Source organism: Eleutherodactylus coqui, chromosome 2 (genome assembly GCF_035609145.1).
Source record: "Eleutherodactylus coqui strain aEleCoq1 chromosome 2, aEleCoq1.hap1, whole genome shotgun sequence".
Taxonomy (NCBI): domain Eukaryota; kingdom Metazoa; phylum Chordata; class Amphibia; order Anura; family Eleutherodactylidae; genus Eleutherodactylus; species Eleutherodactylus coqui.
This window is the reverse complement of record NC_089838.1, coordinates 293,865,781-293,882,535: the sequence shown is the minus strand read 5'-3', so window position 1 is coordinate 293,882,535 and position 16,755 is coordinate 293,865,781. Positions and strand designations below refer to the sequence as shown.

The 16,755-nt window shown below is 46.2% G+C and overlaps 1 protein-coding gene across 1 annotated transcript; it reads right to left on the bottom strand.

Annotated features, from left to right (window-relative positions):
- Positions 1-470: 470 nt before the first annotated feature.
- On the bottom strand, positions 471-15,094 carry AKAP8L (A-kinase anchoring protein 8 like). Its single transcript, XM_066589445.1, has 11 exons — positions 15,091-15,094; positions 13,752-13,866; positions 11,954-12,239; positions 10,507-10,597; positions 9,494-9,642; positions 9,359-9,395; positions 6,633-6,702; positions 5,929-6,070; positions 4,627-4,732; positions 4,209-4,339; positions 471-1,017 (listed from the first exon to the last, which is right to left on the bottom strand). The coding sequence occupies exons 1-11, from the start codon at positions 15,092-15,094 to the stop codon at positions 868-870; spliced, it is 1,281 nt and encodes a 426-aa protein (XP_066445542.1). The 3' UTR covers positions 471-867.
- Positions 15,095-16,755: the final 1,661 nt, after the last annotated feature.

Here is a 16,755-nt window from a genome sequence, read left to right as displayed (position 1 = left end):
ATAATAAATTTTAAAAATATTTAAACTTTTCCTTTTTCCCCCTCATTGTAGTCTGCATAGGGGATTTGAACTAGGAATGTCTGATCACATGTACAGTATACTCTAATGCTTCCATGTTACATTGTGTTGTATTTTTACAGAACTCTTATTAAGCCAGAGTTTAATAGGAAGAAATCCAGGCCTGAAGATCTTCACAAAGCCCCGAGCAGCAATGATCTTGTCATGGAGGGGCCATTAGGGAGCCCCCTACCTCTGTCATGCAATTTAAATGCCGCTGTCCGTACTGAGGGTTAATGGCTGGGACCAGCTGTCACAGGCGAGCCCGTTCCATACACTGACACACAGCGCATATCAGGAAGGGGTTGAGAGATGTGGAGTCAAAGCGTAGATATACTTTAACGGGGTATTCTAGGGTATTTTCTCTGTTCATTCCATGCTGTTTTTAAGTTCTGATATAAGACTTAGACCTCGATCATGTGATATTAATACACGTCAGAAAAGTAGGACATGGATTTCAATGGAAATGCGCACCATAAATCCGTGCGGTTACTGCAGATTTATGATGCGGATCTTCATTTGATGATGCCACAGATCCGCATGTGAATTAGCCACATTAATAGGAACTGAGCAGTACAAAGATTTTCAGACTCGGATTGTGCATCAAGAATTGATAGGCCAACTCTTCCGTTTCTGACACGGATTTTAAATCCACGTGGAGCTTGATGGGGTGCTAAACTGGCGCAAATTGTGAGGCGGATATCAGCGTGGACTCAGCATCGGTATGTTTCTATTCAATGACAGAAAGCAAAGATCCTGAAAATGGTGTGAAATCCATGCAGTGTATTACAAACTTTGCAGAACTTTTCATTACACAATGATGAGACTTTGGAGATAGGGAATAGATATACATCCTGTCACCACCTTCATGTACTGTTCCAGTCTTCGCTTGTTTTGCTTGGAATTCAGCATAGTTTCCGCTAAGTGTAGCGCGGCCTCTTTGGAGTGTTCCATCATGATCTAGAATGGACAGATGGAAAATAAGGATTACTCATTAGACTGGGTGTTGGGGATGAAGTTTGCTGTGATACTAGTAAGGCTTTGTGCATAACATAAATGTCTGAGCAGCTTCACTTGCTTCTCTTCACAAAGATACCACTAGGGGGAGCTCACTGACTACTGATTTGGGCCGCCTGTCCATGGGCGTTGCGGAATACCGCTAGTGATATTCCGCTGCCTGGGAGCAGGGGAGAGAACTGTCAGTTCTCTGCGGTATGCCTAAAGGCTCACCGTGGAGAATCGCGGCATGCCGCAATTTGCCGCCCGTGAGCAGAGAATCTCTATGATTCTCTGCTCATGGACAGGGGCGCTGCGCTTTACATAGCAACGCCATGGAAGGTGTTCACTGCGTTCCCAGCGGCCGGATTATCGCCGCGGGGAACGCAGTGCACTATCGCTGGTGGACAGCAGTCCTTATTTAGGTTGCAATGAACTTAATCTATATGCTGTGAGCTCTCTCTAACATCTTCTAAACTGATTGTGCCTTAGGCCCTCTGCACATGGTCAGATTTGAATAGCAGAATCTGCAATTGACACCCACGTGGATGACCCACTGTTAAAGTCCCCTATAGGAAAGCATGAGCTTCCACAGCTCAGGACACACATGTGGATTTGAACTGCGGATTCCGCGAGTGGAAAATAAATTGCAGACGGGCTCCATCGATCTCTATGGAAGCGTTTTATACACAATGTATCCGCAATTATATTGCGGGTGAATTGCGGATTTGTAGTTGGATACTTCTCAGGTTGCTTGGAGATCAGGCAGGGAGGAGGGGGAAGGCACCATTGGGCTTGTGTTTTTTTTTCTGTATGGATGATCCACTGTCCACTGATCCGCAAACGTTTGAAAGCATTTTTTTTTATTCGTTTTACTGAAGTTTTAACATACAAAATTGTCAGAAAATTACAATTCACAGTACATGAGAGTTTTATTGCCCATAACACTTGGTGGAAAGGACTGGAACCCTAGAAGGTGGAGAAAGATAAACCATATCAGGGCTAAACATGCTAGATGTCACAGATTGCATCCCAAGATCTGGAGTGCTGGAGTGTGGATCCGCTGGAGTCCCAGTATAGATGAAGTCAGCATCTTGGGAAGGGGGGTACATTGTAATGGGGAGGAGTTACACCACAGACCCCAAATCTTCTCAACTTTATTAGGGCACTTTCTCCCTTTATAGACTATACAATTATATGGTATGACAGCGTCAAACGTCTTCCTCCACATAGAAAGTGACAGATTTTTATGATCCATCCATCTTGGGGCGATTGTTTTCCTGGCCAGGAATCATGATTCTCTCAGAAAGACTCTGATATGGTGCTGCCATTGTTCTTCATCTAGTATGCCCAAATTTCAGAGGATGTATGAACGGGGACTCTGAGAGGACTCCTGTAACCTCCTCCCAGAAGCTCTGAATGACCGGGCATTCCCATATCATGTGCCAAAAGTCCAAGCAAACACATATATGCAATTTGTTGATGGAGTCCTACCCATTCTATGTAGCCTTAATGGAGGAGTTAACATTGGTTTATTATATATAATTGGACCATTTTGTTGTTTGATGCAGGTGAAATAAATAGAGGAGATTCCAACTAATCTTCTGGCATTCTGTATTAATAGATAAGTATCATCTGTAAATGTCGGAATGAGTGATCTCCACTTTAGCAGGGCAGGAGGTGTTGTCTGGGATGTTTTGAGTGAGATATGGTGGGAATACAATGTGGATATAAGGCCCTGAGGGCCTTGGCAGCGCAAAATGCCTATTAAGGGATAATGTGATATGTAGCACCCGGGGGTTGAACATTGTGTTTGTAGTGCATGCCGGACTTGGAGGAATTTGTGAAAGTGTGATTGAGCTAATTCATACTTAAGGTGCATTTAAACTGTAAAGATGATCGCTCAAAAGATGGCTTTTGAGCAATGTTTTGCATAAACTACTATTTGGTACTAATGCCTATTACTACTAAGTAGCAGCATGTGAGCCGCTGGGAGCTGCAGTCACGGAACAGACCACCTACTGTTCCCTGATTACTTTCGCTTGTTCTGCGTTGGGGCTGACAGCTGAGAACAGCTGAGACAAAGCAATTAGCTGTTATCAGCTCTCTCTCGGCAGAACACAGCATGTGGTCCTTCTTATCAGCTGTTCTGCCGAACTATGGATTTCAGGCAGAACTAAATTCCATCATTCGGCTGAACAGTGACAGATGGGCACATTTACACAAAACGATTATCGCTCAAAAATGGCTTTTGAGCAATAATCGTTGTGTCTAAATGGGCCTGTAGTCTGCATCTGTTCAAATGAGACTAAAGTATTCAGAGTACATAGGTCTCCTAAAGTTGTATGCCCTGACCCTCCCATCCATGATCGTCTTGAGCATCTCTGAAAGTCCGGGATTGCGCCACTGAGGTGTATCTGCTATAATGTCTGTGAATTGGCCAATGGTTTTGCCCGTCTCCAGATTTGTAAAAGCCAATTTGTGTATTGGGAGCATTTTACCCAAGAGCACCGAGGGTGACTCCAATACGGGCCACAGCCTGGGGACTTTTAAGTAGTGCGCCAGATGTGACTGAGTTGGGCAGTGGGCTATCCCCCACCCAGCTTCTGAGATGGATCAGATGGCCAGCCATATAGTATAAGAATAGGTCTGGAAGGGAGGCTCCCGCATCTTTCTTTGGCCTTTGGTGTGCGGAGAGGCACGGTTTGGGGCGTGAATTTCCCCATATAAAGGTAGACATCAAAGAGTATAATGCTTTGAAAAAGTGGTTTGGGGTCTATGCGTCCGCAATCATTTTTAATTCATTTCCACAATGAATCGCTGATCTTCCGCGGTGGAAATCCGCATGCAGAATCTGGCTCTGCCATGTGCAGGCGGCCTTAATGGTGACCCTGTACGGTACAATTGTGGCACCCATTGACTATACAGGCAAATACCAGTTTTTATAATCGGTACTCTTTATCTTCCAGTTTCTGGCTGATACTATCACTGCTCCCAGTACTGTTGTGGAGGATTACTCCATCACGCATTTGCATAGCTTTTTCCCAGGGGGCATTGCATGGCCTATAAGACTGCTACACTCTTGTGGTATTCACAACAAGGAGAAACATTATTTCCCCCAAACTATACACCTCAATGTGATACATAAGACTTACCCTGCACTTCTGCTTATGTAAGGGGGATTTGATATGATCCTGCAGGATACAGCAGTACATAGGGATGATTTTATCACATGCAACACAATGAGCGGCTTCAACTTTCTTCAGGAAATGATCCATGCCCAATCCTGTGAAAAGCAACAAAATTGAGTAATTAACCCCTAGAGGACTGGACCACTTCAATGATACCCAGACTGCAGTACAACGCCAGACCATTGTACAATGTATAGCGCTGTCTGCTTTCAGCAACGAAGCAACTCTGTACATTTGAGCGTCAGCCTGCGGGAACAGCTGATCAGTAGGGGTCTCTCGCCAATCAGCTATTGAAGACTTGGAATTCGTCAAGAAGTGAGACGACCCTTTTAATTGGTGAAGTGGTAAGGGGGCTCCAATATGTAAGTGGCTTTGTCATTACCTTGGGTGAGATCCTGATTGCAATTAATTTGCTGGATTATTGTGTTGAGGTCTTCAACGAGCCCACGCCGCTCTTCTACCTTCTTATTGCTGTGCAACATTTCCTCCTGGAAGAAGATGCATAGTAATGTTAGAGGAAAGGGGCTTAGAAAGTGCTAACTATTTGTGTGTCACCATTTTCAAGATCCCTGTTTATTGTCAGTGAATGGAAACATCCTTGGGTAAACAGAGGCTGAAAATGTGTACAAACATGATATTCAGGGCTGGATTATCATTGGAGCATTAGGAGCACTGGCTCTGGACCCCACGATATCAAATACTCAGGGGACGCCCCAGCTGTCTGCTCTTCGGCAGACTGAGGGAGGCCCCCAAACTGGTTCTTACCAATTCATAGAGTGCTCCTTCCCATTTCCATGTACGTGCTCAGGCACGTGACTGGTGCTGACCAATCCCAGAGCTGTGCCTGCAATTATCAGCTCCAGCCAACACACAGGGGTCCGAGCAATTTGTCTCTACTCATAAACCTGTGTATTTCACATCGCCAGAATAGCTCATCAGCAGTATCCCAAAGGGCAGACCCCAGCCGATCAACGACTACTAACCCATCCTTTGGAGAGATCATTAGTAAAAATAGCGCTGAAAACCCCTTTAATTTAGTGGGGCAGAAAAAGAGGAATTATTAATGAGGTGAAAGGGTGACAGAAATGAGGCACTGTTACTAATGGGGACATAAAACATGGCACTTTTTCCTCGCGGAGGGCATTAAAAACAGCACTTACTGCGTGGGGCATAATTACTATCAGAGGCACTATGGATTGTGTAGAGGTGTGGAAATGTAGGGAGGGTGATGGCAAAGCAAGGAGCCAAAGATGTCTGTGTGTCAAATTCTGCAGAGACAAGTTGTGGCCAGAAGAAGTCATTGTGGTGGTCTGGGACTGGATAGAGAAGACATAATCATTAAATCTTGTGAATTGGGTATCTGTAAGCCAAAGCCATCAGTATAGGCAACTGCTGGCCACCACCTTGCACCACGGGTTTAACTAGTAGGACATTTCTGTATTGATGAATGCAACAGGAACGTTCAGATATGCTCAGAAGTATTTTCACCAATGATCTTCACTACTGAACCCTGTTGTATGTACTTTTAGATACTGTATTGCAGTGGCAACTAATCTCTTTGCAGGGTGCCAGACAGCACCCATTAAACCCCACCTACAGATCTTTTTGGACATATAAACATCTCTTGGTCTACAATTGCATGAAGAATCAAACTGCGGAATTGTCCGGAGTAGGATAAAGATACCTGCAGGAAGTCTGCCACCAGCTTGGAAAACTTCTCCTCGATATAATGGAAAACTTCCTCATGGAATCGGCTCTGTAAGTGACGTTTCATCTCCTCATCATAAAGGGTGTGGAACTTGCAGAAAGAGCATGTAAACTGGAACCTGGAGGGGGAACACTTGGTTATTTCAGTATGGTCTCATATTTTATAGTGTAATACATGCTATATTTATTTTTATCCACTTAAGGCCTCCTTCCCACGAACGGATTTCCGCCGCGTAATTCGCGGCGAAAATCTGCTGCGTTGCCCGCAGCTATTAGGTTCTATTGAACCTAATAGCTCAGGGCACACGATGCGGAATTCCACCGCGGAATTCCGCACCGTGAAATCTCCCGTCCCCACCCGCGGCATGCTCTATTTGCGGCGGGTGTACGCGCTGACGGATTCCATTGCAGTCAATGGAAGCCGTCCGTTCACGCTATCTCCCGCTGTAACACAGTGGAAGATAGCGTGAAAATGCTTTCCCGGCCGGGTCATGTGACGCGGTGGGCGTGTCATGTGATGCGGCGGTGGTGGGCAGGGAAGCGTCATGCGGGAGCGAAAACGCCGGATCCGCTGGTAAGTATGGGGTCTCTAGGGGGCGCCGTGATGGGCTTCGCCGCGGAATATTCCGCGGCGGAGCCCGTCACGCTCGTGTGCAGCCGGCCTTACTCTGCAAAATGTACCTTTTATCTATCTTCTTCATGGCCTGGTTCTTGGTCTTATGAGGCTTTTTGAAAGTTGACTGTATATGTTCTGTTGGAAAAAGAAGTCATAGACAGTATTGACATGGGATTTGTATGCTCTCCCCATGTCTGCGAGAGTTTTCTCAAGTTTCTCCATTTTCCTCCCATACTGTAAAAACATGATGATAACATCATTCGATTTCTATGAACTTGGCCCTTGTACCAAACACCCCACAGACTACAATTCTCAGCAATCACTGTGCTATACATTCCTGAAAATGGACGAGGTTAGCCTGATTTATCTGGACTGATAAACCAGTGCACATCATTGTATTTACTTAAAATACACTGTTTCCCTTCCGATTTGCTATTCACAGCCTGTTGTTATGTGTAGAATATCTCTAGATAGGCGAGGTGGAAAGAGGGAGAGAAAGACTCACACAGACGTGGCTGCAGCAGGTACCTTGTAAGTGATTTACAGCTATTGCAATCACATCTACACTGCTGAGTACTGCTGTATAATGTCCATAATGCTGTTTTTTTCTCTGTGTGATACAAAGAGTTAGGGAGTAGAATCTGCTGTGTTCTCCATGTTCAGTGTATAAAGCCATCACAGCAGCAATCTCCTCCCAGCAGTTTAGAGAGAACAAAGAATCAAAGATAAAGCCTGCAGAGGGAAAACTGGTGCTAAATACAAGATACAAGCCATACAATGGCCAGATATAGTGTTATATCTCATGTAGACACAAGTTTGTTTTGAAAAGTCATCTGAAAGTGCAAAGACACTTTAAATCTCTGCTCATTCTAAGCTTAGAAGTCCAGTGCAGTTTCCCCATTAGTGACTGCCAGCTATTCTGTATGTCTCCCATTACATTATGTTGAGACCACCCATTAGACTCTTAAAGGGAACCTGTCGAGTGCTTTATACTGCTTTCACTAAGGGTAGCATAAACTAGTGACAGTCACGCTTTTTCCAATGGTCTATCACTTATGAGGCAAGATGTAGTAGCAAGTGAGCACTTGCATTGAGAAACTACTGTACCCGGGAAGAGACGAGTTCCAAGTATTCATGTAAATAAGGAAGACAGAACAATACCTCTGCAGTGCCACCTATTGGATGGCAGCATTCCTACAAATCAATATCCGATCCTTAATACAGGTTTTTGTAACAATGATTGGGAATTGAAAACCAAGCCAGAATCCATACACAGACAGCTGTTTCAGGGTGTTTTCCCCTCATCAGTGTTCAGTAGGATCCTAGCTTGGCTAGTGAGAGGCCTATGAGTCCGGAAGGGTATCATCACTCCTTAAGGAGAGCACCTAAAAGGTGAGTGAAAGTCAAGTATTCATGAAATGCCACTTGACCTGCCCACCTGCTGTGATTTACACTTTTTGTCAGTTTGCAGCTAGAAAAGTGTCAATCACGGCAGGTGGACAGGTCAAGCGGCACTTCATGAACACTTGGGACTCGTCTCTCCTAGGTACAACAGGGTACTTGAGCCTCCCTTCAAGTCTTCAGTATTCTGCAATAAATTCTCCTTTTGCTCTGATATTGTAAACACTGACTTATATCATTACAATCACACAGAGAAAGCTTAAAGGGGTTGTCCCGCGCCAAAACGGGTTTTTTTTTTATTCAATAGCCCCCCTGTTCGGCGCGAGACAAACCCGATGCATGTGTTAAAAAAAAAAACGGATAGTACTTACCCGAATCCCCGCGCTGCGGCGACTTCTTCCTTACCTTGCTAAGATGGCCGCCGGGATCTTCACCCACGGTGGACCGCAGGTCTTCTCCCATGGTGCACCGTGGGCTCTGTGCATTCCATTGCCGATTCCAGCCTCCTGATTGGCTGGAATCGGCACACGTGACGGGGCGGAGCTACGAGGAGCAGCTCTCCGGCACGAGCGGCCCCATTCACCAGGGAGAAGACCGGACTGCGCAAGCGCGTCTAATCGGGCGATTAGACGCTGAAATTAGACGGCTCCATGGAGACGAGGACGCTAGCAACGGAACAGGTAAGTGAATAACTTCTGTATGGCTCATAATTAATGCACAATGTACATTACAAAGTGCATTAATATGGCCATACAGAAGTGCTGAACCCCACTTGCTTTCGCGGGACAACCCCTTTAATTCTATTCGGACAACTCCTTCTATGTGTTTAATTTTGGCATGGTTTCCAAGATCTCTGCTTGCTGTCATCCAATAGGAACCATCATAGTTTACTTCCAGTGAATAAAATTCTGTCCTGGCCATGTGATGGACAAACTGTACCCGACTCGGTACCAGAGCTCAGTCTAGTAATCAGTCCTGCACTTCTATGGCATGACCAGGATGGATTTTATCGACTGGCAGTAAACAAGTGAATGAAGGCAAGCGGAGATCTTGAAGACCATGTGGAACTGATACAGAAAATATATTGAACAATGCTATAACTTTCCATTATACAAAGAATAACATTTACAGTAGTTGCTAATACCGGAATATCCCTCTAAGCCCAGAATGAACTGGGACTAAAAATGAATATTAAAATACAATTTATAGTTCAATCTGCTCAGCTCCTGCTGCTCTGTATTCCTCTGCTTGTAGGTCGGACACCATGTTCAGCCATCAAAGAGAATCCGGCAATCTGGAACATTTCATCATCTGGTGCCATTACTGTATATTTCACACCTTTGTTTCATTCGGCTCCATTGCACCAGTGGATCAGTCCAGCTTCTCTTACCTTTTTCCTCTTGTTTTACATCTTCTCCATCTTCGTCCTGGAAAACACAATGTAAGTGAGTTCTATAAATGCGCAGTGCCCATCGTATAAAGGGACTACAGAGAGATCGGACATTATAGTGTAATTCTGGCTTACACATGCTTTCATCCATGCTGGAGTGCAGCTGTGTACATGACATCTACATCCATTCAACCACGGACTGAAAATGGTCACTTGTAGTCCCGGCCAGTGATCTACAGAATGTATGGTCCTTGAGCTCCATTCTAGTTCCTCGACACGGCCACCTGGAACAGAAAACATGGCGTTTGGAGCCCATCTCTAGCTTACATCTCAGGTTTATTAAAGGGGTTGTCTGAGTTAATTTTGCTTTTTTTTTTTTTATTTCCTGCTCTCCAAGCCCAAAAATATTAAATCAACCTATGGCTCCCTGAAAACGAAAGTAAAACGCGGCAAAGCACCGCGATTTAAATTGCGGCGCTTACCGCAACGCCTGTGTGAGAGAGGCCTAAGAGCCTGTTGGCTACAAAAAAACACTTTCTGGGTTGTATCGAGAAAACATATCCATGTAACATATCGATATATGGAACTTCAAGGCCTCATGTTCACAGGCACACGCGGATTCCAAGTGCAGAAAGCCGCAGCGGAATCCACTGGTGCTCGCAGCCATGGGCATTTTCTCACCTGTCTTCTCCGTCCCGGATGGATCTTATTTTCTTCTGGACTGCGGAGTGTGTGGGCGCGCGTGCATTTTTTTTTCTCCAAATCTCCTGCTTTCCCGCGGATCTGCGGCACGGACGCAGTGTCAGCAGTGGGTGTGCAATGGGTTGGACAGCTTCCATTGATTTCAATGGAAGCCATCCATGCGGGAATCTGCAGAAAATGCAGCATGCTGCATTTTTTTCCCTGCGCATGCGATCCGCACGCCGGAAAAAAATGAAATATGCTGGTATTTAATTACCTGCGGATGCCCAATGATTGTCTATGGGAATACTGAACTGCGGATCGTCTGTGCGGGTGATCTGCAATTCAATTATGCCCGTGGACATGAGGCCTAACACCACAGGATGAGCAATATGGCGTGTATCAATAGCCATCATAACATGCTGAACTTTATACAATTCCTCTACAACCTGTTGCTGACATCTCACCTCCTTCTGGTCCACACTCCTTATCCTCGTGGTTTTCAGTAGTAGTCCTCATTCTGTTTAATGCTCGATTTCTTTTTTTTAAGATTTTTTTCTGGGTTCACGAAATAGAATGAAAAAGGAGAAAAAAATAAGAAAATCAGAGAACCATACAACAGTGAAACGCAAATATATCCTTTCCAATAATTCAAAAAGTTTCACTAGTGTTCCCTGCAAAAGAGTTTTCCCTTGCAAGTCTTTGGGAAAAAAACAGCAGCAAATGAAAAAAGCACTACCCACTTTTAAATCTCCACCGATCCAGCATAAATGCTCTGGCTGACCCCACCAGTCACAAGCTGCAGCTTCAGCGGCACATGCTGCACTGGTTGGGGATGTGAAGAAGTACGTGATGTAACTGAGGAGGCCACCAATTGACTCCAGCGGTGAACTGCCGATGCAGCACGTCATCACTAACAGAAGAGTCCGATGGCGATTCAAGAAGTGAGTATTGTTTTTTTTACTTATCTTAGAGCTGCAACTTTTTTTTTCAAATGAAGCGGCAATATGCAGGGAAAAAAGTATTTTTGTGGTTTTTAACCTATTTTTTTATTTTTCCTGTAAACTTTATAGTTTTTCTTTTTACCATTTTTTTTTACTTCCATGGGGCTTGAATCTGCAATCCTCTGATCACTTAAAAAACCACACTACAATACTTCTGTATTGCAGTGAATTATGCTTGTCAGTGTTACCTTAAAGTCAGCCTAACAGGTTCACGTATATAACAGATCTGGGAGCCTTTGTTTGCGACTGGACTGTCATGACAACTGGTTGGTACCCCAAAATCATGTTGCAGGGGTGCCAATAGACTTACAGTGGGAATCCCCTTTCTATGTAAACCACTTAGGTTCCATGGTTGCTACTGAACATTTGAAGGGTTTAATGGCTGGGATCAGAATTACAACTGAAACCCAGTGCCAAGCCCAGGCCATCTTTGGGCTATAATAGCACTAATTATAAATACTTAATGGTCAGCTTTAGGCCTTTGTTTGATGCCATGGGCTCCTATTACTCCATGAACCATGATATGGTGTTTACATGAAGCACCATAATCTCCATTCAAAGCAATGTTTCTAGGGTGGAGAATATCTCTGTAACCCAGCAAACAATGGAACATCTGATTGTTTTCTCATAACTTCACACGGAATCCATGAGAAACAATGTGTACGTGTATTTGTATATAAACAATATGGGTGGCGTATGCCCTTATCATTCGGTTTAAGCAGCGCTCATTCATTCCCTCTATTCACTTATACAGCGACTGAATGATTCTTGTTTGACCAAGCCAACGATGTATCTTCCTGTCTAAACAGGCTGCAGGAGAGCCAAGGAGCTAGCGGTGACGTCACTCGCTCGTTCAAATGATAATCGGCTCATCCAAGAGGACCCTTAGGCATTAACAGAGTTTTCTTACCTTCTGGCTCTTTATTTTCTTCCTGAACCCTCCACCATAGTAGGGGTTTCCAGTGAATACCCTCAGATTGTGGAAACCACCCATGTCTGGGAAAGGTCCTTGCTGGGGAGATGTAGCGGGACATCTTGTACCTCCTACTACTGGAGGGGACCACAAGTTACTCCCGAAGCTTCCACTTCCACCATCACTGGACCCTGGCAGTGCTGGATGAGGTGTATGCTGCTCCATATATGTCCTCTCAGGCCCCGAATTGCCGCAGATTATCCTTTCTGTTGAATCATAAGAACTGCTGGAGAACGGAAATAACGTTCATGAGTTCCCTGAGTATCTTTTATTAGCCCACACTAGATCACTGAATGATATGAGTCAAGCAAACCTGAAAAGTACCGTGCATTCACCTAGTGGCTCAGGTGGCGCTCTTGGCCAATCACCATTGGTGCCAGCAGTGGTTCTCGGCTCAAACGCAGGGCCCAATCACGAGGCAAATACCAGTCCCGCTGGTATGTGGATGCACTACACTTGACGAGGCTGCAGAGGGCAGTCTTAGTATCCATGAGACTGTTTCTGTATTGGCCTTTGTTCTACAAATAAGGGGACGCGAGAGCCCCATTCTCTGAGAGTTATAGCTGAAGAGGCAAACATTTATGGCACATCCAAAAAAGACAAGATAACCAAAGACTGTCTAATATAGTTAACGAGGGTTGTCCAAGAGTGCAACAAGTTGGCCATTGACCGTGCAAACCTGTCATAGATGGGGAAAATGCATATGTAGCCTGGAAGGGGAAGATGGCGGGGCTGCGGGCGGAGCTCAAACTCACACTATTTGTTCCTTTGAGGTGTACCATCCAACTTAAAAAAAAATTAAACAACTAGCAGTGGTTCAAAATAACAAAATAAACTAAACTCACCTCTCGTCTACCCTGAGAAAACAGTGTACCAAATCCTGCAGCGATCCCCGTCTCTGCTGACAGCAGAAGTCAGTTAACCATTACAGCCAATCAGAGGCCACAGTGTCACCGTTCTGGACTCTTGGCATGATGGTGCCCAGGAAGTGAGCGCTGATGCCAGAAGAATGGGCGGTGATGCTGCAGCAGTCATGTGACTTGCACTGTCATCAGAGAACAGGACACCCGAAAGAGCCTGTATGCAGTTTCCCTGCGAAAAAGAGGTGAATAGTGTTTTTTTTGAGGCATGGCCAGCTGTTCACATTTTTTTTTTCAAACATGGACAACCCCTTTAACAAGACCGAAGAGTGTGATGTTAAGACTTTCTAACATGGTCTATGAATACTCAATCAGCCAACAACTGGGCCAATGATCAGCCGATGAACATTCAGCCAGCTCATCGCATTGATTAGTTGTGCAAATGTTCGCCGGCCGCAGCGCATCTCCTCATGTGAACAGCGACATGTGCAGCCGACCAATGACAGCTGTAAGGGGGCGAATGATCATGTTAAGGATCGGACATCCCCATAGAGCAAACAATTTCCCCATGTACACGGCAGCCCTGCACGCTGACCGACATGCTCATTGTCAGTCAGTAGTCATTAGTGTAGGCACTGCCCATGTAGAATGATTGTTACTCTCTGCCACCCCCCCCCCCCATGCCATGTCCCTGCCTCCAGTCCCTTCCCCTACAGTCTACCGGTGTGTTTTCCTGGATAGGTTTCCACAGGCTAGATGGGTGGCAGCCATTGTGTTGCATTCCTGGACTCCCCTTATAATTCTTCTCTCCCGTTATAACTCTACCCTCTGAGTGGTTAGGAAGCAGTGATGTTTGCCCCATTTGTGGTTCTTACCTCACTCTGGCTGTTCCAACGTATGCGGCTCCATTATGGGAGGTCATCCCAGTTCCTGACAGACACCCGTATGAGCCCTGACCATAGTCATATCCATAATCATAGGACTCAAATCCTATAAAGGAGGAAATACATGTTTGAGGAAATACAACTCTTGAAAGAACTGTACTTTCGTAAAACTTTCGAGTTTTGATCAGTAGGGTCCGGGTGCTGAGACCCCACTAATCGTTGGAATGAAGAAACTACAACACTCATCTGAGAGTTGTTCCTCTTTCACTGTGTTTGTTACACTTTGGCTGCTCTTTTCAGCTTCAGATGAACTACAGAAGTCTATAGACTTCTATGAACCCATCTGAAGCTGCTGAGTACACCCAAAGAGAGACGAATACAGCCAAACACAATCAAAGGGGTACAGTACTTGGATAGGCGCTGTAGTCCCTTCATTTCAATGATTAGTGGGGGTCTCAGCACCCGGACCCTACTGATCAACACTTTTGACAAGTCTCCAGGTGATGTCAAACATTTTAGGAAAGTATATTTGCTCCGGCTGTTGTACCAAGAGTACTAGTAGAGATGAGCGAGCATACTCGCTAAGGCAACCTACTCGAGCGAGTAGTGCCTTATTCGAGTACCTGCCCGCTCGTCTCTAAAGATTCGCCTGCGGGTGCAGGTGAGCGGTGAGTTGCGGGAATGAGCAGGGGGGAGCGGGGAGAGTCAGAGATCTGCCCTCCGTTCCTCCCTGCTCTCCCCCGCCGATACCCGCCCCCCGAATCTTTAGAGACGAGCGGACAGGTACTCGCATAAGGCACTACTCACTGGAGTAGTTTGCCTTAGCGAGGTTGCTCGCTCATCTCTACTAGCTATCCCTTGTATGACGTGAGAATCCACAACACCCGAATCCGCAGGGGATGTTTCCAGTATTTTTGTGAGTGGGGTTTGATGAAAGCCCAAGTACTAAGGGCTTGTTCCCACGACCGTGATTTTGGCACGTATTATGGACGCGTGACAGGCGGTGAAGGGAGTCAACAAAAGTAAATGGACGTTCATTGACCCATTCACTGGAGCATGTAGATACGCACGTGAAATACATAGCGGCATGCTCTATTTCTCCGCGTACCATGCAGCGTGACCCATATACATTCGTATAGGAGCGTATGATATGCTGTGCATGGGCGGCGATCCGTACGCAACCTCGCTATTAAACACGGTGGGCAATTTAAAAAAAAGAGAAAAGTCACACTTTGCCTGACCACGTGCGTCAGTGCCCTCGCAGCCAACTGTAGGTTCTGCCGATACACACAGACCGGTGAAACGCTGCAGCGCACCCACAGCGGTTTACGCATATAGTCGTGGGAATGAGGCCTTACATTGGGCCATGTGTCCATGGGCCGATCTTTGGTGGGAGCTGGCGTTCCGCTCCGGATTCCGCAGCAGCGACCCTCCATACTATGGAAAAATGATTCTTCATGCACACGAGCGGAAATTAATTGCGGTTTCCGCTCGCAGATGAAAAAGCGCAGTATGCTCCATTTCACTGCGATTCCCACACGGACAGCCTCCACTGTAGTCAATGGAAGCCATCTGATCCGTGGCCCGTCCACAATGGCCACGGCTTCAGCGGAAAAGGCAGATTTAAAAAAAAAAAATCTGTACGGTGAATGCCTACCGCGAGCTGCGTGGACCGTCTGCAGTATGGAAAAAGAACGAAGATGTCAGGTTCGCGCGGACGCTGCTGCCGGGAGGGTCGGATTCCACTGCGGGCTCGCACATGCAGAATCCAACCTGCCCGTGGGCACAAGGCTTAAGCTGTGGATTTTCGGTACAGAATTTGCAACTGCTTTTCCGCAACTAGTGCGCGGTTGGTGAACCTGCTGGACCGTTATGCGATTGCTGGGCAGCTTCGCACGGGCGTACACGTATTGGTGGAATAAGAGAGGCTTTTTTGCGCATGTAGTTCGCTGGGCCCGCTCTGCTCGCAGGGCACGGGCAAACAAACGCATTGAATGAAATGGCTAATGAGTTGCAGATGTGTTCTTTTTCCGGTGGACTTCCGCAGTGTTTCACGCTTCTCCCTGCGCATTGTGTGCACTTTTGCGCACCCCCATTGGAACCTTTGGTGCGCAAATACACCTAAAAATAGAACACGATCTACTTTTCTTTTTTTTTGCTGACCAAAATCCGCCACAAAATACGTAAATGTGAAATCAACGGCTTCTATTCTCTGCGTATTGCGCCCGCGTGATGCCAGCCTGAGGGCGCATTTAGATGAACGCGGTTTCCTCCGCTTGTCACTGGGGCGAAATGAAACCACTGATTTCACTAGAATGTCAGTGATTTTGTTTACAGTAGCGGGATTCTCGCGGTTAATTGTACCTGCGCGACAGTGCATACATTGTGTTTGGAGGGTCGGGGGGCATTTATCTTCCCGCCTTTTTTTTTTCAGACTCTTGCGCTCTGGCGGGGAGCGTGAAAGGATGACACAGGGGAAAATTCCCCTCGTTCAGACGCAACTGCGCTCCATAGCGGGAAATGTAGTCGCACCTACGCCTTATATACAGCCCATGCCTAGCTAATCGGGGGTCCATAGCTACGGATCCCCACTGGGCCCGCTGTCATTTTGGACAGAGCTGGAAGCAGACAGCGCTGTCTGTAGTGCAGTGGCCAAGGTTGGTACTGCAGGTGCAGCTGCCACTGAAATCAATGGGATGTGTGCCAGACCGCTGAGCTACGGACCATTTTCATTGCTTGTCACTGATCTTAATGACTAGTCACACAGCAGAGTGCCCTGGCGCAGTGCATGTTGGGTAGGGTGGTTTTGCACAGACTGTTGCGTTATATATAAGCACCATCTCCTCTCGGAGGTTCCCCTCCGTCCCTTCGTCGTCCATTCATTCCGCGGCTACAACGTTCACTAACGAGTTTCTATTGACGGAGTTCAATTAGCTCCGCCCATTGGCTAGCACTCTTGGCCCGCAGTCCCCTTCTCAATCGCTTATTGGTTGCT